The sequence below is a fragment of the Grampus griseus genome (genome assembly GCF_964374135.1).
Source record: "Grampus griseus genome assembly, chromosome: 10".
In the NCBI taxonomy this organism is placed as follows: Eukaryota; Metazoa; Chordata; class Mammalia; order Artiodactyla; family Delphinidae; genus Grampus; species Grampus griseus.
The window spans coordinates 3,403,006-3,429,525 of NC_139004.1; the positions used below are offsets into that span (position 1 = coordinate 3,403,006).

At 48.3% G+C, this 26,520-nt stretch overlaps 1 protein-coding gene across 1 annotated transcript in view; it reads right to left on the reverse strand.

Annotated features, from left to right (window-relative positions):
- Positions 1–1,355: 1,355 nt before the first annotated feature.
- LYRM4 (LYR motif containing 4) overlaps positions 1,356–26,520 on the reverse strand; it is a 117,283-nt gene continuing 92,118 nt past the window's right edge. The window contains exon 3 of the mRNA XM_082663165.1: positions 1,356–1,782. Within this exon, the coding sequence (XP_082519291.1) occupies positions 1,714–1,782 (69 nt within the window). The 3' untranslated portion in view covers positions 1,356–1,713. The remainder of the gene's footprint in view (positions 1,783–26,520) is intronic.

A 26,520-nucleotide genomic window follows, 5' to 3' on the forward strand; every position in this document is an offset into this window, starting at 1 on the left:
GGTTTATAGGGGTAATAGATCTGGGACCAACCAAGGGTTGGTCTCACAGGCACACAAGACTTTAACCATGGGTCAAAGCATCCTGAAATCACACGTTATATTGCCAAACAGAATGACTACACGTTTAACCTATTTGGAAGGCACCATCACAACAATATCTACGATCCATAGATAAGGTGGGCACTCACAGTCTTTAACACGGGAGGGAGGACATGGACCCAGGCCACTCGCGCTTGGCTCACGTGACTGTGAGAATTAAGACGCAGGGAGCGGTTCAGTGGCAGGTCAGTGATAGTCAAAGCTATTTTAGGACCTGTAACTATTTATATGAGCCTGTTCCAAACCCAAACACGTGAGTAATGAATTCACTCAGTACTGTTTATGGAGGTAAGCCAAGAAATCTCCCAGTGTCCAGGTCCCTCACAAAATTCCCATAAGTCAAGTAAGTTATTTACTACCTTATTTCCCTGTTTTTAACTGATGTGTTTCCAAGGATAAATGCATACTACTGTTTTCACCTGTAACATCCTCAAAGGGCAGTTTCCCGAACTGGCTCAACATTAGAAAGACCAGGAGAGCTTTAAAATGTATTTATAAATCATTGTGCCTCACCTCTCACTTATCGAGTCAGAGTATGAAGCACTGAGAAATTCCTTTTTAAAAACTCTCTGGGGCTTCCCTGGTGGCGCAGTGGTTGAGAGTCCGCCTGCCGATGCAGGGGACACGGGTTCGTGCCCCGGTCCGGGAATATCCCACATGCCGCGGAGCGGCTGGGCCCGTGAGCCATGGCCGCTGAGCCTGCGCGTCCGGAGCCTGTGCTCCGCAACGGGAGAGGCCACGACAGTGAGAGGCCCGCGTACCTCAAAACAAAACAAAACAAAAAAACTCTCTGTCTCTCCAGGTGATTCTGACTCAGTAAGTGAGCTTTGGGATGCATGTCTCAAACCTCGGTGTATACTGGAGTCTCCTAGGGTGTGTCAGACTGAAGATTCTGATTCAAAAGGTTTGGGGGTGGGGCTTGAGATTCTGCGCTTCCAGCAAGCTCCCCGGTGGGGCTGACGTCGCCAATCCCGAGACCACAGTCTGACAGCAGGTTGTACGTACCTGTCCCCAGGTGTGCATCCACACCCAGACCACCTCTGCTGTTGCACTGGGCCCAGGTCTGAATTGCAGGGCGCACCCTTTACCGTTTCAGCTCTGCCCTACTCCACGCTGCCCCCAAATCTCTACTTGTGCTTGGACTTGCCTTTGCAAAGGGGGGACTCAGCTCAGGCTGGACCCTCCCTGTTGGTCTCCCCACTGACCGGCCACCCAGCAGGAAACAGAAGGGCATTAACCGTGATGGGCGCGTCCGGTACAGAGGCCTAGGGACCTTCTTTTTATTGTCAAGGACCAAGAAACAAACTCTGGGAATGCTGTATACAAGTGCTGAGGAGCTACCAGGAGGGCTGGGCTGGAGGAGACGCAGTAATACACGGCATTCTCCTGAGGAGCTCCAGCTCTTCACTCTAACACTTGAACCGAGGAGAGACAGCCGCCCCTTGTCGCTAAGGCTGCAGGAGAACGGGAACCTTGCTCAGTTCATCAGGCAGAGTGAGAAGCTGTTTAAAGCTGATGTGGGAGGCCACTTGTGGTCTGCTGGGAGTGCCCTTGCCAAGCAGGATGGATGCTGAAAGTGGTCCACGGCTGCTGCTGGTGGCTGGTCCCGGCTCCCTAGGTCCTGGGCTTCTCTTGATTCTCAATGATGAGCTTGTCAGTCGAATACATTTGGCCAATGTGTACCTGGAGGCAAAGAGAAGACACAGATCAAGAACCACGGGCTCCGTTAGCCGTGAAACTCAGAAGTGAGTTTCTACATTTAGGTGCAGATGTGCACCGTCACAGGACGTCGTTCTGGAAACGGCACTGTGGGGCGGAGTGCAGTCACCAGCTTCGCTTCTGCTAATTCCCGGCACTGTCCCACCCCACTTCCCGCACTGTGGGAACAGTGGGAGATTCCCACTTGTTCCTGCTCGCCCATGGGATGGTCCCGACCGCGGGCCGTCCTGAGCCAGGTGAGACCCAGCCAGACCTGTGCACAGCAGCTCCTCACCCAACAGGATTTCTGGCCTTTAGGACTGTTTCTTCCGCAAGGATGGACTTTCACCGTAAGGCACTAGTGAGCTCTGTCCACGCTGGGGCAGAGGAAGCACAGCTGTACCCCTGCTCTGCCACTCACCTGTCACGCTGTCCACCTCCTCTCTCTGGTCTCAGCATCCTCACCTGTGGGATGAGGGCTACAGGGCTGCTCCCAGCTGATCTTCACGTCCTTTGCTGCTCCAACAGCCTTTGGACCCTCAACACAGTTGGCACCTACGTGGTACAAGAGCCCTGGAGGCAGCTGGGGAACCTGCCAGGGGACGTCACTGTGGACACAGAGGCGAGGATGCCTGTGCTGCAGCGGTGGAAGGTGTAACGGGCTTCCTGTCACCTCCTGAGGGGCCGGCTCTCTGCCTCCTACGTGTCTTACAGCCGGCAGCAGCCATGAGGGAGGCTGTGAAGCCCGCTGTCCCCACCTTGCAGCCTGCCTGGACCACCTGGGTGGTCTGTGCCCAGGGCCTGTGTGAGGTCATGTGCTCATTCAGGTCTGCCTGGGAGCCCCTCAAAGGTAGGGCAGGTGACCCAGGCATGCTGTGGCCCTGGGTCCTGCAGTCCTGCGACCACTGACAAAGGAATGAGAAAAGGAAGCGGAGAGCAGAGGGCTCTGCAGCAGAGACGATGTACAGGCATTTGTTGAATGAAAGCCCCGGCAAGCCCTGGAGGAGGTGTGAAGGGCAGCCCAGCCCCGGCTGGGCCACAGATGAATGGCAGGCACTTCCCGTACTGGGACTGTGCTTGGGTGAGGCTGGAGACCCATCCCTGCCCTCAGGAAGCTCAGAGTCCAGGAGGGAGACAGACAAGGAGGGAGGCAACTGTAACCTGATGGCTGGAACATCAGCAGCCGTCTAGCACTATGAGGCAAGTGGGATATGGGGCCACACGCGGAAGATGAGAGGCAGGAGGGAGGTGCCTGGGTTCTTGATGGCCATGGAGCCATCACACCAGCCAACTTACTGGCTTAATGCCAACTTTTCTTTTACACGAGAGTAAAATAAACTGCCATATTTTTAAAGCTACTGTTATTTGGGTTTCTTGTTATATACAACTAAACCAAACCGTAACTGATGTGAATGTATATTGTGAATTTTAAGTGTAGACTATATGACTATTGATAAAAAGGTCACTGCAGACAAGAAGGTGTGCTGTGCCCTAGGATAAGTGGAAACAATGTCCCTGTCACCTGGGAAGGCACCATTAACAGACAGTCTGTGAATTTCTAAAGTTTAAAGAAAACCACACTGGGACTTACAAAGGTCTTCTTTTGTCCCGCAATATTTGCTTTAGAGTATGTGGCTATTAATATTTTAGCATTTTTTCTGTCTGGTCTTTTAATTCACTTATACATTTAAACTGTATGTGTGTGTATATATAAACAGAATATTTAAATTTGTAATCACAACTCGCTTTTCAAAACTTTATATCCTTATGTCATTAAATAGTCTTTGAAAGGGTATCTTTAGAAACTGATAAAGTGCATTGTAGAGATGCACGGTAATTTATGTGATCATTCTCATGTGATGAGCACTTGCAGAGTTTCTGCTTAGTCCTGGGATTACCATTCTCATGTATAAACCTTGCACAGCATCTCCGATTTTCTTTTCTTATAAAAGGTTTCTGGAAGTGGAATTAGTGGGTAAACAGGTAGGATTACTTTTATGGATCTTGATGGATCTAGCAAAACAACTTCCCAAAAGTGTGCATCTGCTCGACAACTGACACTCCCTTTGGTGGACTGTTTGCAGGTTCGGCAGTGTGTTGATCGCGTCCCAGAACAAACACGTGTCTTCCCACCCAACTCACTGTGGACACCACGAGCGCCCACGGCCGCCGTCTCGATGGCTCTCCTGTGCGGCCCCCCTAACAGAGGCCCCACCAGCACAGTCAACGCAGCATGTGTTTCTCATGGTCGGCCATCTAAAGGGTGGAACCTGTGGCGGGCAGGTGCACTCGCAAGAAACACAGCTGTATGAGGTGACCTGGTCCCAGTCAGCTCCACGAAAGCTGCACTGGGGCGATCCAAAGAGCTCAAGTTTTAGGAAACTTTTAGGTCAAAACAAACCTTCAAATGTAGAGTCCACTTTGACCAAAGTATGAATAAGATTTTAAAAATTCCACTCAGAAACAACACTTCTATGGCCTTTGGGGGAAAAAACTGAATGAAAACAGATCTTAATGGTTTTAAGAGAGCACGAAGATGAACATGTTTCTATCTGTGCAGGCCCCCTGGTCTGCTATGCACACTCCTCGCATGGCCGGCACCCTCTCGTGATCACGAGCTTCTCACTGGCGCCAGGAGACCTTGGTCCCATCTGTCTGTCCCTCAGGCTCATGTGGACCCACGCCCACCGCGCAGAAGCCCACCCACCCTTTGAGTCGGCCGCTGAAGCTCCCCTGGGTCCCCTCTGCAGAAGGGGCTCTCTCTCTCTCCTGGGAACACTTATTGCAATGTCTGCGCCACCCGGGGGGCACTCACGCGGCCTTGTCCCATCACGACTTGTGTGCCTGTGTCAGCTCCTCGGCATGGAGACTGGCGGAGTGGGAGGAAGCAGGGGCTCGCGCTCCGCTTGGCTCAGCTGCCTTCCCAGCAGAGTCCAGGGCAGCGCCAGGCCCGCCGGCCTGCTCAGTAGGGACGTGGTAACTAACAACACCGGGGTCTGGTACCCCTGGTTATAAGGCTCTACGTGTCCACTCGCTCTAAAATCTGGTCAGTAAGTGATTGTGACATGCTTTGGTGGAAGAGCTACTAGTGGAAATACAGAATTGATAAAAGGCACGTCAATAAAAATAGCGACGGGCCGTTTACTGTAACGAGAATGCTCACTCACCATTAACAAAACCACACGATTTAAACGTGGCTCAGCAGGGGTTTAAAGCTGTAATCCAGGGCTACGGGGATTAATCCAGAGCAGTAACAGGAGGGGTAAGGGAAAGACTCAGTTCACACAGGGAGTAAGCATTAAAGTCATCTCCACAAGGGCTGTCGAGATGAGGCAATGAACGTGGGTGTAACAGTTCTGTCACACTTGTTTGGGCTGTGTCAGCCCACACCGGGGGCGGGCAGCCTGCAGTGCTAATGACGGAGCAAGTCGCTCCAGCAGCGGGTGAGGGGAAGTGGCCAGGAGGCGAGCAAGTGCGACCACAGCTGCAGTCTACGGCCCCTCCAGGACCGAGCTGACCCCACCCCACGCCAGACTATCACCACGCACAAAGGGGCCATTAGAGCCAATCACACGTTTGCTCTATGAACTCTGGGAGATGGCATTAGACTCCATTAGAGAAACAGACAGATGACTCAACCGCACGTAGATGGGATGACTGGATGGCCCTGAAACACGTACGAGCTCTGGGACTCATCAGACCAATACCTGCTGGGGAGGGAGGAGCACGATCCAGGGAACGAAACGTAGTCCAGGCTCCCAGGTCCTCCCTGCTTTCTCCTCTGAAGCCAGGAGCGCCTCCCGTGCAGCACAGCTCAACCTGGCTTAGACTCGGAGCGGCGGGGCTCAGTGTGGGCGTCTGATGCTCACTGCCTATGTCACGGGGCTGTTGTGAGAATCACACGACTGGACTTGAAGAAAAGGTATCGACGGCCCCAGACACTTGCTAGGCCCAAATCTATCAGATGCCTTCATGCTGTCGGGAGGATTAAATAAGAACAGCATGTGGGGGGCTTCCCTGGTGGTCCAGTGGTTAAGAGTCCGCCTGCCAATGCAGAGGACACGGGTTCGAGCCCTGGTCCGGGAAGATCCCACATGCCACGGAGCAACTAAGCCATGATTACTGAGCCTGCGCTCTAGGGCCCGCGAGCCACAACTACTGAGCCTGTGTGCCACAACTACTGAAGCCCGCGCGCCTGGAGCCTGTGCTCCGCAACAAGAGAAGCCACCGCAGTGAGAAGCCCGCGCACCGCAAGGAAGAGTAGCCCCCGCTCGCCGCAACTAGAGAAAGCCCACGTGCAGCAATGAAGACCCGATACAGCCAAAAAAAAAAAAAAAAGTATTTGATTCTTTTGCTCTCAGGACAAACTTACGAGGACAATATAACACTATCACCATCGATTTAAAGGCTTTTATAGGCAAACTCCACCCTTGGTGTTTAATTTCTGTACTTGGAAGGCCTGTAATTGCTCAAATGGACATGCCCTTCCATTTTGCAGTGGATCACACTGAAAATATAATGAGAAAAGGCAGCAGCAACCGTCACACAAGAAACCCGACACGCCTGGATACAACCTTAGTAAGAAATGTGTGTGGTTTACTACACACCTTAGAAATATAAAACCCAACACGCCTGGATACAACCTTAGTAAGAAAAATGTGTGGTTTTTAGAGAACACATGCCTGGACGCAACCTTAATAGGAAATGTGTGTGGTTCTTAGAGAGAAGACTGCACACCTTAGAAATACAAAATAAGTTTGAATAAAATGACACACCATGTTCACGGAGAGACTGAGTCATACAAAAATGTCAGTCTTTTGCCAAATATTTAACACAATGATAATAAAAATCCCAACAGGATTTTTTTTTGAATTACTTGAGAAAATGAAATGTTTATTTGACTGAATATGAAGTCAAGAATAAAAAAGAACATTTTGAAAAGGAAGACATTAAAGCATTTCGGGGATTCAGTTAAAAGAGAGAAATGAACAGAACAGGAGAGTTAGAAAACAGACCCTGTCGTCCAGAAGTAGCATTTTGTTCACAAAATCGTACTCATGGGGGTCTGGGGCTTACTGAAGCGGCTGCAGCAACTGGAGCAGTCCTTGGAAAGTCTCCTGGTGACTTTCACGGAACTGGTGTATTCTGCTCTACGCTGTGTTTATGCTCATTTTAATATGTTTCCCACGTTGTCCAGCAGCTCAGGCTCTTCACGAAGATGCACTGTATCTGTCCTGTGCCTTTGAGTGCCTCCTGACACACCCAGACTGTGAGGCGTGTTTTAATGGTATTACACCTTCCTAGGGTAGCTACACTTGATCGGGGCTCTGGAAGCCTCCCCCGCAACCTTTAAGCCACCAAGATAATGAATCTTTGTCAGCCTGCAGGTTCTGCCGTCTGCCTGCCCGTGCCGTGAAGGTGAGCAGGTCGTCCGTCTGTGGCCCCTATACCCCCCTCTGTTTCATAACAATGTCAGACAGCTTTCCATGCTGCCTGCAATTCACACAGTAATTCTCTCCAGTGAGATCCCAGTGCGGAGAGTCACTGTCACAGCCTTAGTCAAGTCACTTGCCCTAACAAACATTTTTCAAATAAACCATTTTTACCACATTTCATGCTTCCTAATAATTTTTAAAGAGCAAAATGAAAGAGATTACTGAACCTTATATATAATTTTTCCCAGTCTTTTCTGTTTAGCAACAAGAGATATTATGAAACCAAAACTTAAGAATATAGGTTGCATGGTCTTCTTCTAAAAATGCTCACATATAGTAACATAACTTTGCTACTTGTAATTTTGCTATGGTCTCGTGCAATGGGAGAATACCTGAAGCACTCAAACTAGATGTGTGAAAATTCAGCCGACAACTAGAAAGGAGGTCCGTTCAAATAACCCAGGGAAGAGTCTCTGTGCTCCCCCCAACCCCCTTCCACTCTGCTCTGTGGGCCTTGAAGTTCAGATACTGGCTATGCCTATTGTGGAGGGCAGTGGTGAGCAGCTGACCTCTTATTTCCTCTGTGATGCTCCTGGCAGAGTGATGAACAAATTCATATCTCTTCCCTAAATCCCATGTTCCGTTTAATAGCTACTGTGTTTCGCCGTTGCTTGTTGGGACAAGAGAGAACACAGGTGCAGGTGTGTGCACTCTCACTGGCGTGGCCACATGTCCAGTTCACACAGAGGATCCCAGCCTGATTGCTAACGGGGTCTCTTTCGCCTCAAGGGGCCCAGTCTGGATGATGAATTACATGGTTGCCCTCTTATCAACTGTTGTCAGATTTCTGGGCCATTCTGTTGCTTTTCTGCACGGCTGATGTTCAGTTACAAGAAAAAAGCAGGCTATAATGTGATGGCTTCTTTCGTTTTCCAGGCCACGAGAGTAAAGGAAATCAGACCATTTTAACGGGTCTCAGAGGACTGTGGTCGCAAAGGAGCCTGAAGTGGAGGGCGGCCGGCAGGGGTCCCCTCTGCAGGAACAGACACGCACGTGAGGCAGCGGGTCCCAACAAGGACGAGGCCCCGAACCGCAGGGCCAGCTTTCCAGGACACACGCGGCCTGGGCCACTCTTGAGTTTCTCAGGAGGGACACGGGGTGACGGTGCAGTCACGTCTCTCTTGCTACTGACTCACTCCCCTGAGCGAGCAGGACTGCTGATCTAAGGGCTTCATCATTATTATTCTCAAATTACGGTCAGATTTTTTCCCCCAGTGAGTGAATACGACCCCCAAAACCAAACAAAACCCAGGGTTGATATTTCCCCGCCAGGTGCACTTTGGGCCCAGCCCTTCCAGAAGGTGGAGCAGAGGCTGTGAGACCAGGTGGGGGAGGAAGCGTCCCCGCAGCCCACAGTGTCGCTCTAAACGCCACACTGTCAGCGAGGGCCGGGGCTGTGTCCTCCGTCCCCCTCCGCACCTGCTCTCTGCAGCTGCCGGGCACTGCTCGGGGTGAAGCAGGAGACGGGTGCTGGCCGTCCCCCTCCACACTCACACTCGCTGGCCACGAGGGGACACCAGAGACAGTCTGCTGGCCAGTGGCCTGCAGTCCCCCGGCGTGGGTGGGGAAGCTCTGAAGGCGAAAGCCACCCAGCGGCAGGTCAGCACCAGCAACTCGGTCACCAAGCCCTTCTTGGAAGCGGGCAGAGCCCAGGGCCCGAGCGTCATGTCAGAGTGAAAGCGGCACTTCCCCGGGACGGCGACAACGAGAGCCCCGGCAAGCTGCCAGAGACAAGTCCGTCAGAGGTCACGCTGCTGCCTGGCTCGGTGCCCCTCAGCCCTGCACGCGGGCCTCAGGCCACCACAGCCAGCGGCCAGGCCAGGACCCTCATGCGCGAAGTGGGGGGCAAACAACAGAGACAAACAAATGAGGAATCACAGTCCGTGCGTTCTCCTGCAAGCTACTTTTCAAGCTCAGCATCCTTTCGTGTCAGGACGCACAGACCTCCTTCTTTCTTTCGAACAGCTGCCTTGTCTTCCTTTGCTCCCAGCCCCGCTGGGACCTGCTGGGTAATATGCAGGGACACTGGAACAGACGGTGAGCAATGCCCTCACTTTCCCAGGGCTTGGGAGCTTCCTTAAACAACACTGGGGCCGACATACCCCAGCACATCTGATTAACTGGGCTCCCTTCTGTCTTCCTCACTCTGAAGTTAGGTTGAAAGAGCAGCCCAGTGGACACCGAGACAAACACCATCACGAACCAAAGTGCCCGGCAGACTCGCAGAGGGAGCAGTGGGCCCAGATGTTAAGAAGCGATGCCAGGCCGGGCCCCAACCCAGCACACACGCCCCCGTCCATCCCCAGCCCTGAGAAGCCCACGAGCTCCTGGAAGCCCCTGAGGAGCTGGTCCTGGACGGTGGGGACAAGGGCCGCCAACACTGCTGGGCAGTGAAGTCGTGCCCCTGCTCGATGTGACTCAGCCCCGGAGAGCCGCCGTCTTCCACAGGCCCCAACTTGGCAGGGTCTAGGAGACACTTCAGCGTATGTGAAAGGACACTTGGGGATTCTCAGGGATGTCTGGAGGAAGGAGACCCCTCGAAGCACAGGGTCCCTGCTGGCCGGGAGACAGGGCAAGGCTGACTTTCAGCTGGTAAGGGCCACACTTGTGAAAACGCTGAACTACTTCCACACTCGGCACCTGACTGCTGCTCCGACCCCCCCTCTGCCACCCGGTCTCCCCCTTCCAGGAGGCTTGGGCCTCGCGCTGGGGTCCCCGTCTGGCTTGGTGGACTACTTTCCAGATCCAGCTTGGCCAGCTTTCATTCTGATGGGCCAATGCCTGTGCTGCCCTGGTGGGTAAACATCTGACCATCAGCTCTGGGGCCGGGACTCTGGGGTATAGGTTTGGGCTGTTACTGAAAAGGGATGCAGAGTTTTCAGAGACAGGCTACTGACCGTGAGGCCCATGTCTGCTTTCCTCCCAGTATTCCGCAGAGGGGATGTGAAGACAGCTGGACAGAACGGCCAGATTTCGGGCCATCAGGAAGTTATTCTGGATGAGAGAGAAAGGGAAGGCCAGAGCCAGAGCCTGAAATGATACCACGGGTCTGACGGGACAGTAAGCTGGGCCTTCCCTTTCAGTGCCAGCCAAGGGAGGCGGCCCCTGGGTATCCTCAGTGCTCACAGGGTCAAGGAGAGGGCGGGGGGCTTTCTCTTAACAATCTCACCTCCCAGGCCCTTGTAGGACATGAGGACTCACCGTACACAGCCTTAGCTCTGTCCCTGGAGCCCGGCTACTGAACACACTCTCCAATTAGACACCCAGGAAGCAAAGAATTGATACCAGAGGGACCCTACTGATGCCCAAACGGAAGCATCAACTTCAACGTCAGGACCATGGGCTGCTGTGCTCACTACTGGTCTCCACTACGTAACCGACAGTACAGACCTTGGAGACCTACTGCGAGGTGGATGCTGTCCCGGTGGATGAAATAACTGGTCCCCGAATAACCTGCTGTGGGCAGCGGCATCAAGAAGCCAACTGCCAGTTTGACTCCACAACAGGGGAAAGAACCAGGCCTCTGAATCACAAGCTGCAGACGCCCGGCCAGCACTTAGCAGTGGCCAGGCCATGCGGCTCTCCTCCCCTGGGCCGGCTTTCACTTGCCCCAGAGCAGGACAGGCTGCAGCAGCGGGCGACACGGTGCACAGGCCAGATTGCCCGGGCGAGCCTGCACAGGGCCACCTCCACCCACCTCCTTCCGTGCCCCCCTGGCTCCCCGGGGAGAAGGAAGCCCAGAGGAGCTTCTCGCCACTGCGGCAGCCTCCTCCCCCCACCTTGGGGAGATGGCCTCGGTGCACACGGCTTTTCTCTGAAGCACACAGACTGTCTCTTAAACGTGCTCACCTTGAACTGCGAAGGGGAAAGTGCGCGGAAATGAATCTTCCTGCCCCAACTTTTTGCCACGGTTGATTTTAAAAAGAGCCTGGGACCATTCTGTTCTGTTAAGGCACCTGCAATCCAGCAGACAGGCCTTCTTCACTGCCACTGCTTTGGAGAACTTGGACTACAGTCATTTTACTAGGAATAGGACAGCTTCATACTTCTGTGTGTGACACAGTAATAGCTAAACTCTCTCTAGCACTTGATGGTTTACATGGTTGTATGCACTCTATCGGCTCACCTGATTCTTACAAGGTGCGTAGAGCAGGTGGGTGTCGTCCTCATGTCTCTTTTAGTTAAAGAGATGAGGGTCTAAGAGGTAAAGTTACTTTACCCAACATCACAGGGTTCATATGTAGTACTCTGACTTGAAGCAAATCTCTAAATTCTAATCCTTTCAGTCTCAGTTAATTCTATGAATACATGGTGGTTTATAAACCCAGCATGAAAAGAAATAAAAAAAAAAATCAACCGTAATCCCACCACCCCAAATCAACTTTATTTTTATTTCTAAGTACCCATTTCGTCACGTTTACATTTGAAAAGCTGGAAGACACTGTTCACAAATGATCACGTACACGTACAGTCTGTGTTCCTAACCTAGAACCCTCATACCACACACGTGTCCCCACGTGTGCACGCAGCCTGCACAACTGGAAACGGCCAACAGCGTGTTTCCATAGCTCCAGGCTCGGGCTCATTCCCAGCAGCTCAGCTGAAAACACGACCAATTCCAGGGTAGGGTTGGTCTACCCGCCCACCCCTTTTCAAGATTTTGGAGAAAAGTGTTTTTCCTGGAAGATATATTACTTTAATAAGTTCACGTGTTTTTTGCCTTTTTTCTCTTTTCCACTTGTTCCTCCCCCCCTTTACTTATGCATCCAACTGGACTAAAAGTATGACCTCAGAAATGTCCCTCTCTCACAGATGGGCTGAGATAACGACCCCACTGCGTAACCAGCACGACTGCAGAAAAGAGCAGCTGGCGGACTTTGTCCTGAGATCAGCGTCCCCGCCTAGGAAGCGCCCCCTGCCCCACGTCCCAGCCCGGCTCTGCCAGCAGGCTCACAGCCTGGCTCTGTAGGCGTTGCTCAAGCCCAGCGAGGTCCCCGCGGGGCTCTCCCACAGGCACAAAGGAGCAGACCTGGGATGCGGCCTGAGGGCTCTGGAAAACCCTGCGGTGGGCGTGGCCTTCTGCAGGTCCCAGCCCTGGTCCCAGCCACACCCACACCGCGCTGCCTTTATTCCGGATGGGTTTACAAGTCTGTCTCGACAGGAGGCGGAGAGCTCCTGGAAAGCAGGGGCTGTGTCCTCCTCGTGCCCCTGGCACCTAGCACCTAGCAGTGTGGAGTCAGCTTCCTTACCACCCTCCAGTGAGAGGCTGGAGGCTGGTCCTCATAACGCGGCCCGGGGGATACCTTTTGCGACCCCACTGACGCAGCCCGCTGCGAGGAGGAGACAGGGCCTTGCCCCGCCCAGCCCACCCCCGCTCAGCAGCTAGAATCATCCCTCTCTGGTCACATGTGGTTTTTCTGCTCGCTCACACTGAATCCTCACCCCCGCCTCGTGCCTAGGAGCGTGCCTCAGTCAATCCCTGCTGAACAACGAATGATGCCAAGAGAAGGAGGTGCCTGCCCAAGGCGCGGGCCCTGCTGAAGGGAAGCGGGAGGCCAGCACTCTGGGAGGTGGTGCTGACTAGCTAGGTTCCCGGCTCCCACCACAAAACCAGCTGAGTCTGCATTCTCTCTACTGAGAGCACGGAGGGAGGGGCTCGGGGCACCTGGGGACCCGAGTACGCCACGCTCCCCTCCCCTCCCGGCTTCGCCTTCCCGCCCGAGACAGTCATGAGTCTTGGAGGCAAGTGGGGCAGCTGGGCTGTGGCAGGATGAGCTTGTGAGAACCTCCCCCGGAAAAGGACCTGCAGGGGACCATGCAGGGCCTGGAGGCCAGCCCTGGGGACTCTGGTAGGGGTGTGGCCGGACGAGGTCCACCTGACACTGGCCTCTTGTCAGTGAGCTCTGTCAGTCAAGGAGGGGCTGGAGAACGAGGCTGACGCTCTCTGCTCGTGAGTTGGGATTGCATTAGGGGACCTGGGACGTGAAGACAGGCAGCTGCGGCCACCACTACGGCACCAGTCCCTGGGAGGGGGGAACACTTCCCTTTTGTCACGTATGGAACTGCAGCCATGCAGGGTAGGCTAACGACCAGACCTGAAGCCCAGTGAGAGGACACAGGAAAATAACAGAACACCTAAGGGAATCTAGGAGCCAGACGGACGAAACCTGACCCAAATGGCCGCCTATAACATAAAGCTGCTGGGAGAGGCGGAGGACCAGCAGTGCACAGTTCGCGCACTTGGACTCAGGAAGAAACAACTGGGAAGAATGGACTTGCTTGTGAAATTTACACAGGTAGGGAGACAGGATGTCTTGATGGAAAAACCAGGTATCCTTTTTCAAATAACAGTAAAAAACGTATGCTTCTAATTCTCAGCATCAGGCTACAGAAGACAATCATTAACGACATGCAAAAGTAGGACAGAATTCCCAAACTAGTAAAAGAGGGGAAAACGGCATGAGTCGCTACCTGATAAAACCAACACAAATAAAGAAGCGGAGAAGAGAAAACCAGTCATGATAAATAACAGAACGAGATGAAAGGAACAAAGTCAACTCCATCAGCTGTTACACGAAATGTGAAAGGACTAGCTGGGATTGGCAACAAAACAAGACAAAACTCCTAAAACACAAGCAATAAAGACTGAAAATCGAGGGATGAATAAAGATACACTAGGCATATTCTGGGGGAAAAAACTACCAGTTTATATTAACAGTAGACAAGGTAGAGATGAGTCTAAAAAGCACTAAATTGAATAATGAGCAACATTTACAAGAAAGATGCAGCAGCAGTTTACAAGATGTAAACTTGTATATGCTCTAAATAGACAGCAGCTGAGCGTACGAAGCCGAAACCATTAGAAATGAAAGGAGAGATTCATAAAAATAAGATTCTAGGGGGCAACTCTGATATTCTCCCTCCAAAACAGAGCAAAGCCAGTACATTCAAGCACTTGGCCAAAGAAAATCTTAAAAGAGTTTTCATTTCTCAGGTTAATTTACTTTTTATTAGATTTTTGATTTAGCTGCCAGAGAGGTGCCCATAACTTTCTCTTAAAGCATATCCTTAATATGTAGTCATTAAAAATGATATTGTACTTTGAGAAGATAAACAAAATTGATAAACTATTAGCCAGACTCATCAAGAAAAAAAGGGAAAAGACTCAAATCAACAGAATTAGAAATGAAAAAGGAGAACAAATGACACTGCAGAAACACAAACGATCATGAGAGACTACTACAAGCAACTATATGCCAATAGAATGGACAACCTGGAAGAAATGGATAAATTCTTAGAAAAGCACAACCTTCCGAGACTGAACCAGGAAGAAATAGAAATCATAAACACACCAATCACAAGCACTGAAATTGAAAGTGTGATTAAAAATCTTCCAACAAACAAAAGCCCAGGACCAGATGGCTTCACAGGCGAATTCTATCAAACATTTAGAGAAGAGCTAACACCTATCCTTCTCAAACTCTTCCAAAATATAGCAGAGGGAGGAACACTCCCGAACTCATTCTACAAGGCCACCATCACCCTGATACCAAAACCAGACAAGGATGTCACAAAGAAAGAAAACTACAGGCCAATATCACTGATGAACATAGATGCAAAAATCCTCAACAAAATACTAGCAAACAGAATCCAACAGCACATTAAAAGGATCATACAGCACGATCAAGTGGGGTTCATCCCAGGAATGCAAGAATTCTCCAGTATATGCAAATCAATCAACGTGATACACCATATTAACAAATTGAAGGAAAAAAACACAAGGTTGCCCATTATCACCACTATTATTCAACGTAGTTTTGGAATTTTTAGCCACAGCAATCAGAGAAGAAAACGAAATAAAAGGAATCCAAATCAGAAAAGAAGTAAAACTGTCACTGTTTGCAGATGACATGATACCATACATAGAGAATCCTAAAGATGCTACCAGAAAGGTACTAGAGCTAATCAATGAATCTGGTAAAGTAGCAGGATACAAAATTAATGCACAGAAATTTCTTGCATTCCTATACACTACTGATGAAAAACCTGAAAGAGAAATTAAGGAAACACTCCCATTTACCACTGCAACAAAAAGAATAAAATACCTAGGAATAAACCTACCCAAGGGGCTTCCCTGGTGGCACAGTGCTTAAGAATCCACCTGCCAATGCAGGGTACACGGGTTCGAGCCCTGGTCTGGGAAGATCCCACATGCCGCGGAGCAACTAAGCCCATGTGCCACAACTACTGAGCCTGTGCTCTAGAGCCTACATGCCACAACTACTGAAGCCTGCAAACCTAGAGCCCATGCTCGGCAACAAGAGACACCACTGCAATGAGAAGCCCGCATACTGCAACGAAGAGTAGCCCCTACTCACCGCAACTAGAGAAAGCCCGCGTGCAGCGACGAAGAACCAACGCAACCAGAAATAAATAAATAAAAAAAATAAATTTATATGTATATTAAAAAAACCTACCTAAGGACACAAAAGACCTGTATGCAGAAAACTATAAGACACTGATGAAAGAAATTAAAGCCGATACAAACAGATGGAGAGATATACCATGTTCTTGGATTGGAAGAATCAACATTGTGAAAATGACTCTACTACCCAAAGCAATCTACAGATGCAGTGCAATCCCTATCAAACTACCAATGGCATTTTTCATAGAACTAGAACAAAAAATTTCACAATTTGTATGGAAACACAAAAGACCCAGAACAGCCAAAGCAATCTTGAGAAAGAAAAAAGGAGCTGCAGCAATCAGGCTCCCTGACTTCAGACTATACAACAAAGCTACAGTAATCAAGACAGTACGGAACTGGCACAAAAACAGAACTATAGATCAATGGAACACGATAGAAAAGCCCAGAGATAAGCCCACGCACATATGGTCACCTTATCTTTGATAAGGGAGGCAAGAGTATACAACGGAGAGAAGACAGCCTCTTCAATAAGTGGTGCTGGGAAAACTGGACAGCTACATGTAAAAGAATGAAATTAGAACATTCCCTAACACCATACACAAAAATAAACTCAAAATGGATTAAAGACCTAAATGTAAGACCAGACACTATAAAACTCTCAGAGGAAAACATAGGCAGACCACTCTATGACCTAAGTCACAGCAAGATCCTTTTTGACCCACCTCCTAGAGAAAGGGAAATAAAAACAAAAATAAATAAATGGGACCTAATGAAACTTAAAAGCTTTTGCACAGCAAAGGAAACCATAAACAAGACGAAAAGACAACCCTCAGAATGGGAGAAAATATTTCCAAATGAAGCAACTGACAAAGGATTAATCTCCAAAATATACAAGAAGCTCATGCAGCTCAATATCAAGAAAACAAACAACCCAATCCACAAATGGGCAGAAGACCGAAATAGACATTTCTCCAAAGAAGATATACAGATGGCCAACAAACACATGAAAGGATGCTCAACATCACTGATCATTAGAGAAATGCAAATCAAAACTACAATGAGATATCATCTCACGCCAGTCAGAATGGCCATCATCAAAAACTCTACAAACAATAAATGCTGGAGAGGGTGTGGAGAAAAGGGAACCCTCTTGCACTGTTGGTGGGAATGTAAATTGATACAGCCACTATGGAGAGCAGTATGGAGGTTCCTTAAAAAACTAAAAATAGAACTACCATATGACACAGCAATCCCACTACTGGGCATATACCCTGAGAAAACCATAATTCAAAAAGCAACATGTACCACAATGTTCACTGCAGCACTATTTACAATAGCCAGGACATGGAACAACCCAAGTGTTTATCGATAGATGAACTCAGCCATAAAAAGAAACGAAATCACGTTATTTGTAGTGAGGTGGATGGACCTAGAGTCTGTCATACAGAGTGAAGTAAGTCAGAAAGAGAAAAACAAATACCATATGCTAACACATATATATGGAATCTAAAAAAAAAAAAAAAAAAGGTTCTAATGAACCTAGGGGCAGGATAGGAATAAAGATGCAGACGTAGAGAATGGACTTGAGGACACGGGGAGGGGGAAGGGTAAGCTGGGATGAAGTGAGAGAGTGGCGTGGACATACATACACTACCAAATTGAAAACAGATAGCTAGTGGGAAGCAGCTGCATAGCACAGGGAGATCAGCTCCATGCTTTGTGACCATCTAGAGTGGTGGGGTAGGGAGGGTGGGAGGGAGAGGCAAGAGGGAGGGGATATGGGGATATATGTATACGTATAGCTGATTCATTTTCTTATACAGCAGAAACTAACAACATTGTAAAGCAATGATACTCCAATAAAGTTGTTAAAAAAATAAAAAATCAATAAATGAAAAAAAAGCCTTAATTGTACAGTATAAGTTCACAACATCTCAGATGTATCTGTACTCTTAAGAAGTATATATCTTTTTCAGAATTCTGCAATGTCAACTTCTCATAACCAATTCTTATTAAACTCTAAACTAGTAGTCCAGGTTTTCCAGGTTTTAATTGTTTTATTTATTTTCTTTGGTATGTATTAAACTTAAAAGACCACTTAAACATTCCCTGTAGTAATGTTCTAAGATGTTTTTGAGGGTAACTTAAAATTTTCCATAGTATTAAAAATAGAAAATTGAAAACGTGTTATTGTGATAAGAGGTACTGTTAAACACCACGGAAGTGGTTTAATTGGCGTGTACATTTCCACTTTAAAAATGACTTGTAAAAAAATGACATTGTAGAAGAGTATTTAATGGCCTGGCAAATCTAATTTGAGTGGAAAGGAAAAAGCAGGACGCAAATCATAATCGAGAGGCAATCATCACATGCCTTGGCTTCATAACTCTGTCCCGAACTTACACCTTTTTCTTCATGCAGTCCTGGATCCCCAGCTGACAGATCAAGATGCATCATCAGATCGGAAATTCTGACCTGGCTTAACCCCAGGCAAGTTTCTATGACTGTACCCAACTCTCGTGGCTTTGGGACACCCCCCAGAGTGAGGAGAGAAGGCATTTCTGCATCCCATTCCTCAACATCCCGCCTCTCTGGGGTTAAGGTTGAGGATCGCCTGCTCTACCTGCTGAGCAATGCGTCTTTCGGAAAGTCACGTTTACTGGGCAGGTACCAGGCTGAGCGGCTTCATTACGTAGTTTCTCACTTAATTTTTACAAATATCCTAACACTACACGATACATACATGTTATGGATGAGTAAAGAGAATCAGAGAAGTTTAGTGACCTGCCTACATCTTCACAGCTGGTACATGAATTATGCAGCTGGATTAATCCAATCCAGGTCTTCTGACTCCAAAACCTATGACCTTTTCAAAACATCTCTGTCTATATATATTCATAACCACACTTTGCTACTTTATCAGAGCTAAGTAAGCCTATCAAGAGTCAGGGAACGGGGCTTCCCTGGTGGCGCAGCGGTTGAGAGTCCGCCTGCCGATGCAGGGGACACGGGTTCATGCCCCGGTCTGGGAAGATCCCACGTGCCGCGGAGCGGCTGGGCCCGTGAGCCATGGCCGCTGAGCCTGCGTGTCCAGAGCCTGTGCTCCGCAAAGGAAGAGGCCACAGCAGTGAGAGGCCAGCGTACCGCAGGAAAAAAAAAAAAAAAAAAAAGAATCTATCTTTTCAAATAGGTACTAAAATAGTTTCATAAAAAATATAAATTTTGGGCTTCCCTGGTGGCGCAGTGGTTGAGAGTCCGCCTGCCGATGCAGGGGACACGGGTTCGTGCCCTGGTCCGGGAAGATCCCACATGCTGCAGAGCAGCTGGCCCGTGAGCCATGGCCGCTGAGCCTGCGGGTCCGGAGCCTGCGCTCCACAACGGGGGAGGCCACAACAGTGAGAGGCCCGCGTACAGCCAAAAGAAAAAGAAAAAAAAATATGAATTTTCTCAGATAATGTGGGCGGGCATGGGTGGGCATACAGATAGAATGCCACTGGCCGTGAGTATGTAATCACAAAAGGATGAGACTCATTATACTGTTCTCTCGACTTTTCTATATGTTCATATTTTTCCATAATAAAAAGTTAAGCAATAAATTGGTATAGGTATCATGAAAATCAGTATGGAGGTTCGAAGAGATTAAAAACAGAACTATCATATGATCTAGCATTCCCATTTCTGGGTATATATGCCCAAAGGAAATGAAACCAGTATCTTGAAGAGATCTCTGCACCCTCATGTTCAATGCAGCATTACTCTTGACAGCCAAGATACAGAAACAACTTACGTGTCTGTCAACAGACGAACGGATAAAGAAAACGTTATGTATATATACATGCACGCATGTGCACGCAAACAGAGACACACACACACAGGAATATTATTCATCCATAAAAAGAAGAAAATCCCTCCAATTGTGAAAACATGAATGAACCTGTAGGACATCGGGGTAAGTGAAATGAGACAGACACAAAAGACAAATATTGCATGATCTCACGTGTATGTAGAAATATAAAGAAAAAAAGTCAGACTCACAGTAAAGAAGAGTACTAGAATGAATGGTGTTTACCAGATGGGGGAGGGGAGGTGGATATTTCTCCAAGGGTGCAAACTTTGACTTATCAGATAAGAAAGTTCTGGAGACCCAGGGGTCCCCATCTAATGGTGACTACAGTTCATATCCATGTACTGTATACGTGAAATTTGCTAAGAAAGTAAATCTCAAGTATTCCCACCACACACACAAAAGGTGACCGTAAGGGGACAGATGCTTTAATCAGCTCAACTGTGATAATCATTCCACAGTGTGTATGTGTCATACACTTAAATATACACAGTTTTTATTGCAAATCATACCTCAATAAGGCTAGAAGGGAAAAAACTTAAAAAACAAACAAGAAGTCCAGCCATTGCAAACTAACATTGACGGAAGACGGAAGCAAACGTTTATTTGTTTAAGAAACCTCATCTCTGCTCACTCCCCTCCGCTGCTGGCTAACTGCCCTCCCCGGGACTGTGACCTCATCTCTGCTCACTCCCCTCCGCTGCTGGCTAACTGCCCTCCCTGGGACTGTGACCTCATCTCTGCTCACTCCCCTCCGCTGCTGGCTAACTGCCCTCCCCGGGACTGTGACCTCATCTCTGCTCACTCCCCTCCGCTGCTGGCTAACTGCCCTCCCGGGGACTGTGACCTCAGTGCACATTCCCGCCAGATGTGCTTTCATGTAATGGAATTAGCTCCCTAGGCGGGGATGCCAAGGGCCTTGTCTCCTCCAAAGACAAGGGTTTTCTTTGAAGTTTTCCTGCTGAATCCATTCAACAAGTCTTCCCGGCTCTAGAATTTGAAACAAACCCAATATGGTTTTTTATGGTGGTAAAATATACACAACGTAAGATTTGCCACTTTAGCCACTTTAAAGCGTACAGTTCTGCAGCATTAAGCACATTCACATTTCTGTGTAGCCGTCACCACCACCCACCTTAGCGTTCTCATCCTCCCAGACTGAAACTGTCTCCATTAGCACTAGCTTCCCCCTCCCCCAGTCCCTGGTAACCACCATTCTACTTTCTGTCTCTATGAATCTGACACTCTAGGGACCTATTCATATAAGTGGAGTCATACTGTACTTGCCCCTTTGCGACGGGCTTACTTTACTGAGCATAATGCCTTCAAGGGTCATCCATGTTGTGACCTGTATCAGAATTTCCCTCCTTTTCAAGGGTGAATAATATTCCATTGCACGTATATACTGCATTTTGTTTATCCAGTCATCTGTCAATGGACACTTGAGTTGCTTCTACCATCTGGCTATTGTGAATAAGGCTATTGTGAATAATGCAATGAACACTGTATACATATATCTGTTTGAGTCCCTGCTTTCAATTCTTTTGGGCATACACCCAGAAGTGGATCATACAGCAATTCTATTCAATACTTTTAAAACCAAGTCAATATTCTAAATAACCTGTCCAGTTTCCTGCTGTCTTTCAGAATGGGCTGGGCTGGGAGTGGAAAAGTGGGCAGGCAGGATAATCTACAGTTCAGATCCTGGGCTTTGTCCTCAGACAGACCTGGTATACAACCTCGCTCTGCCATTCATCAGCTCTGAAACCTTGGGTATACTACCTAAACTTGAATCCTGTTTCCTCACCTATAGCATGGGAGAATGCCGATCTTATATAACTTAGACAGTGTTGATAATGTGTTAGTACAGTGCTTGGCGCACAGCATTCCACGAACGGCTTCTCTTAACTAGAGCACTTCCGTCTCCACAGCCCCAGGTGGTGGCTAGGGAAGGGCACCTGCACCAAGGCGAGGCCCACAGGTTCTAATCACAGCCTCTGCTCATGGCGCGCTGAGCTGCCCTAGGAGTTGACACCGCGGGAAGACTGTTAGACTTTCTTCATTTCTTACTGAGCAGAGCTGTGCATAGAAAGAACTCTGCTCTCTTCCTGGTGCCTCCTCTTCTTCTTAACAGCCTTATGGAGATATAGTTTACGTACTATAAAACCTATCCACTTAAAGTGTACAACTGGGCTTCCCTGGTGGCGCAGTGGTTGAGAGTCCACCTGCCGATGCAGGGGACACGGGTTCGTGCCCCAGTCCGGGAAGATCCCACATGCCACGTGAGCCATGGCCACTGAGCCTGCGCGTCCGGAGCCTGTGCTCCGCAACGGGAGAGGCCACAACAGTGAGAGGTCTGCGTACCGCCAAAAAAAAAAAAAAAAAAAAAAAAAAAGTGTACAATTCAATGGTTTCATACTTGTGTGCCCATCATCACAATCAATTTTCATCACCCCCAAAGGAAGCTCTGTACCTATGAACTGTTACCCACTCCGAGCCGCCCATCCTTCCCAGCCTATGGCAACTCTCATCTACTTTCTGTCTCTGTGGCTTTGCCTACTCTGGTCATTTCATAAAAATGGAACCATACAAAATACATCCTTTTGTGTCTGGCTTCTTTTCCTTAATATAATGTTTTCAAGGGTCATCCACATTGGAGCAGGTATCAGTACTTCATTCCTTATTAGGGCTGAATAATCTTCCATCATGTGGATGGACCATGTTTGGTTTATCCATTCATCACTTAATGGCCACTGGGTTGTTTCCACTTTTTGGCTAGAGTGAACAGGGCTTCTGCGAACATTCTTGTACACTGTTTTGCGTGGACATATGTCTTCATTTCTCTTGAGTCTGTACCTAGGGGTGGAATTCTTGGATTGTACAGCTTCTTCTTTTGAGGACCAGTATAGAACTGTTGCTTCCAGAATCTGTCAGGAGGGTACCAGACCAGCAGAAACCAAACTCCTGGGGTTGGCTCCACTCAGAGAGCGCCTTAAAAAGCTGCTGAAGTTTGTAATCTCACTGCGTTGATACCGAGCATCTTCTTTGAGTCCCTTCTTATAAGAACTCCAGTGTCCTTTAAATATTGACTTTGCTACCTGGCTGGCGAATATATTTCTCTGTATGTCCAACCTGTATTTAAAATCACTTTCCCTGGATGATGGACATTTTAGTATTCCGCACTTAATGTCCTATTACTCTAATTAAAACTACTTACTATTTTGTTGACCCACTCTCCAAAAAGACAGAATTCCTGCTTTTTTCTAGATAGCTCCAGTCACAAAGCAGAGGCAGAGTTGATAGGCTCTTCCTTGCAAGTTACCTGGAAACCACCAATGAAGTTAGACTCATCAGAATATAGTTTAAGGGGGGATATGGCGCACGTCTCCTGCAGTTCTGCAAATCCCCATTTCTGGTCTGCTTCTCCTTCCAGCATCAACCTGCAAAAGAGGCTCTGAGCTCACATGAGCTGCAGAAAAAGTCACGCCTTCTGTCCAGTATCTGACCTCTCCCAACCGTGTTACATATAGTTGATGTGCTGCAAACTCACTTCTGCCCTTGGTCAAAATGTATTGGGCATTGTAGAGCTCTACAACTCACAAAGACAAAAACGATTGTGCTGTCTTCCAGGAGCTGAAAAAGGGTTCCAGACTAATGGTAGAGAAGGGGCTCTGAGAGGCTATTATCAAATTAAGTTTCATGATGACAAAAGAAAAAAATGTCTGCCAAAGTTTTATATACAGAAAAATGATACTAAGTAGTTTCCCTTAGTTAAAGAATTTTGAATAAGTAGCCAATAAGGACAATGAGTGTTCTTATGAGTGATTTCCAGAGTATGTCACAAAAAACCTTACATATTATGACTTTTGAGCATTACATAAGGAACCCTAATACATCCCCTGCTCAAAACCCAAGAAAACACAAAGATGCAACAGAAAACAAACCTGGTGACAGAAATGACTTTGGACTTAAGACTGGGGGGTAAGAAAGAGAAAAAAGTAAAAGAAACTGAAGGGTTAGGGTTAATAGAAAGGAAAAGTTCTTTCGGATTTTAAGTAGAAGCAAGTGCTAGAGATCTTTAAGAAAAGTTAAAAGGTAAAAATGAGCTTAATCCTTTAGACAGAGAAGTTTTGCTCTCCACAAACACGTTAATACTTAAAGCCTTAAAAATAAATAGTCTTTCTTAAAATCAGAGGACTTCTAAGTGGTTGCTGCAGATAAAGTTAATCCCCACAGAAGCGTCATATTAATGTTCACTGAACACCTACTAAGTTCCAGGCACTTATGCTGGGCACTTTATACACAGAACTGAATGTCACCCTTGTTAACACCCCTAGGAAACAGCTATTAAAGTCTCTGTTGTAGGGACGAGAAGACAGAGGTCTGGAGAGGGCAGGCAGCCTATTCTAAATGACAGGAGCTGGTGGGTTGAGAGCTGTGACTCGTCCAGGCTCCTAGCCCAAGGCCCGTGGAGAAACAGTCAAAGTTCACACCATCTCATCAGCGCGACTCTATCAACATGGCTAACGCATCACAACTCTGATCGACAATACACTTCAAAGTCAGGCAAGAGAATATCAAGCCCAATTCACAACACAGGCCACACTGTATTTGCTGCAGCTGGGGTTAAGCGGATGAGCAGTATTATGTAAAAGTAAATGTTTTGTTTTATTATAAAACAGTACCTCTTTACTGGTTTTTGACACTTTTGATGTCATTGTGTCTAATATTATGCAAGATGTTTTTAAAAAATAAAGTTTAACTAAACTTTGACCAATTTTTTTTTTTTTTTTTTGCAGTACGCGGGCCTCTCACTGTCGTGGCCTCTCCCGTTGCGGAGCAGCACAGGCTCCGGACGCGCAGGCTCAGCAGCCATGGCTCACGGGCCCAGCTGTTCCGTGGCATGTGGATCCTCCCGGGCCGGGGCACGAACCTGCGTCCCCGGCATCGGCAGGCGGACTCTCAACCACTGTGCCACCAGAGAAGCCCAAGTTTGACAAAATTTTAAAAATTTGTGGAAGAAGGGGAATTTATAAGCACATAATGAGTACATCCAAACTCACAGGGCTTTAGCCTTGAAGGAGACCCACATGCAGGTTTAGTCAAACTAAGCATTTTACTTAGAGCAGAAGTGTTCCAGGCTGTTACAGGTATTTATGGGTTTGTGGCTGACGCCCTTTTCTGCAGCTTGGATTTAGGCTTAGGAATGGCACCTGGTGCTTCAACTGGCTTTGCACCTGTAAGCATGTGAGGCCTGGCATTTCCTTGCTGGTCATTTCTTAGGTTCTTACTCAATAAGAGCCTGTTAAAAAAATCTAACAAGTGTACTTAAAAATAGTTAAAATGGTAAACTTTATTATGTGTACCTTACCAGAGTTCTATTTTGAACTTTCAGTTTTTTTTTTTTTTTTTTTTTTTTGCGGTACGTGGGCCTCTCACTGTTGCGGGCTCTCCCGCTGCAGAGCACAGCCTCCAGACGCGCAGGCTCAGTGGCCATGGCTCACGGGCCCAGCCGCTCCATGGCATGTGGGATCTTCCTGGACCGGGGCACGAACCCGTGTCCCTTGCATTGGCAGGCGGACTCTCAACCACTGTGCCACCAGGGAAGCCCGAACTTTCAGTTTTTTAATCTAGAGTTTTCATGACTGAAAAATCTATACTTTTTTTTTGTTTAATTAATTTATTTTTGGCTGTGTTGGGTCTTCGTTGCTGCGCGCGGGCTTTCTCTAGTTGCAGAGAGAGGGGGCTACTCTTCATTACGGTGCGCAGGCTTCTCATTGCGGTGGCTTCTCTTGTTACAGAGCACGGGCTCTAGAGTGCAGGCTCAGTAGTTGTGGCACACGGGCTCAGTAGTTGTGGCTCATGGGCTCTAGAACGCAGGCTCAGTAGTTGTGGCACGCGGGCCTAGCTGTTCCGCGGCATGTGGGATCTTCCCGGACCAGGGCTCGAACCCGTGTCCCCTGCATTGGCAGGTGGACTCTTAACCACTGTGCCACCAGGGAAGCCCCAAATCTATACTTTATAAAAAGTAACTGAACATTTGTCACATTTGTGGAATTGAAAAGAAGATGGCACTGTCTAGGGCACAGGCCCTTCATGGGAAGGGTGGAGATGGGGATATGGGTGGTGCTGTGACCCCGCGTTCACACAGCTCCGTATTTTCTATGAAAAGGACGATTCTCACTTCTGTTCTACCTACCACCCCACTCTCCTTTCTGCAGGTTATGTTAAAGTGAAAGACAACCTGCTTTTTAGTTTTTCCCTCTAACTTTGAAACATGATTTTTTTCATCCATGACCTAACTTTTCTTTAAGGAGATAATGTCAGTAGACAGCATCTTTTTGGGGCTTACAGCCTTGCCCAGATGTGAAGAGCCCAGTATGCTTTAGCGACTCTGCCTCTTAATTTTGGTTTTTGGATAACCGTTGCCTAACAAGAGCACTGTCACCTGCAGTCGTAGCCCCTGAGCTTGCCCGCATCACGCTGTGGCGTCCCCAGGCCCGTCGGCACCGTTGTGTCCCTGCCCCACACCCCGAGTCACCAAGTGGCTGCACTCTGGATATCCTCCATCCAGCCCTTTGTGAAACTTCAGAGAGCTGAGATGCTAGATGCATTGTCTCAGAGCAGGTGCAACCTCAGTCATGCCACTGCAGGTCCCGAACGGCTCACGGATGTTGCTGAAGACTCACCTGAGAAGGGCAAGTGACATCTGTCAGTGCTTCAAGACCCAGGGCTGCTCTGAAGATCTTCAGCCTGGTGCTTGGGTTGGTGCACCTCGGTCATTCAGGATACAACAGCTGTTTTGAACTGATGTCAAAAAGTTACCCAGTAATTTTCAGCCATGTCTTATGCAGGTGATGAACTGTCTCCTCTGGGGTAAGGTTTCTCAACCGGGAATCATGTGAGCTCTTGCTGACTTACGGGCAGGTTTCACTGGTGATACTAATAATTCCTAT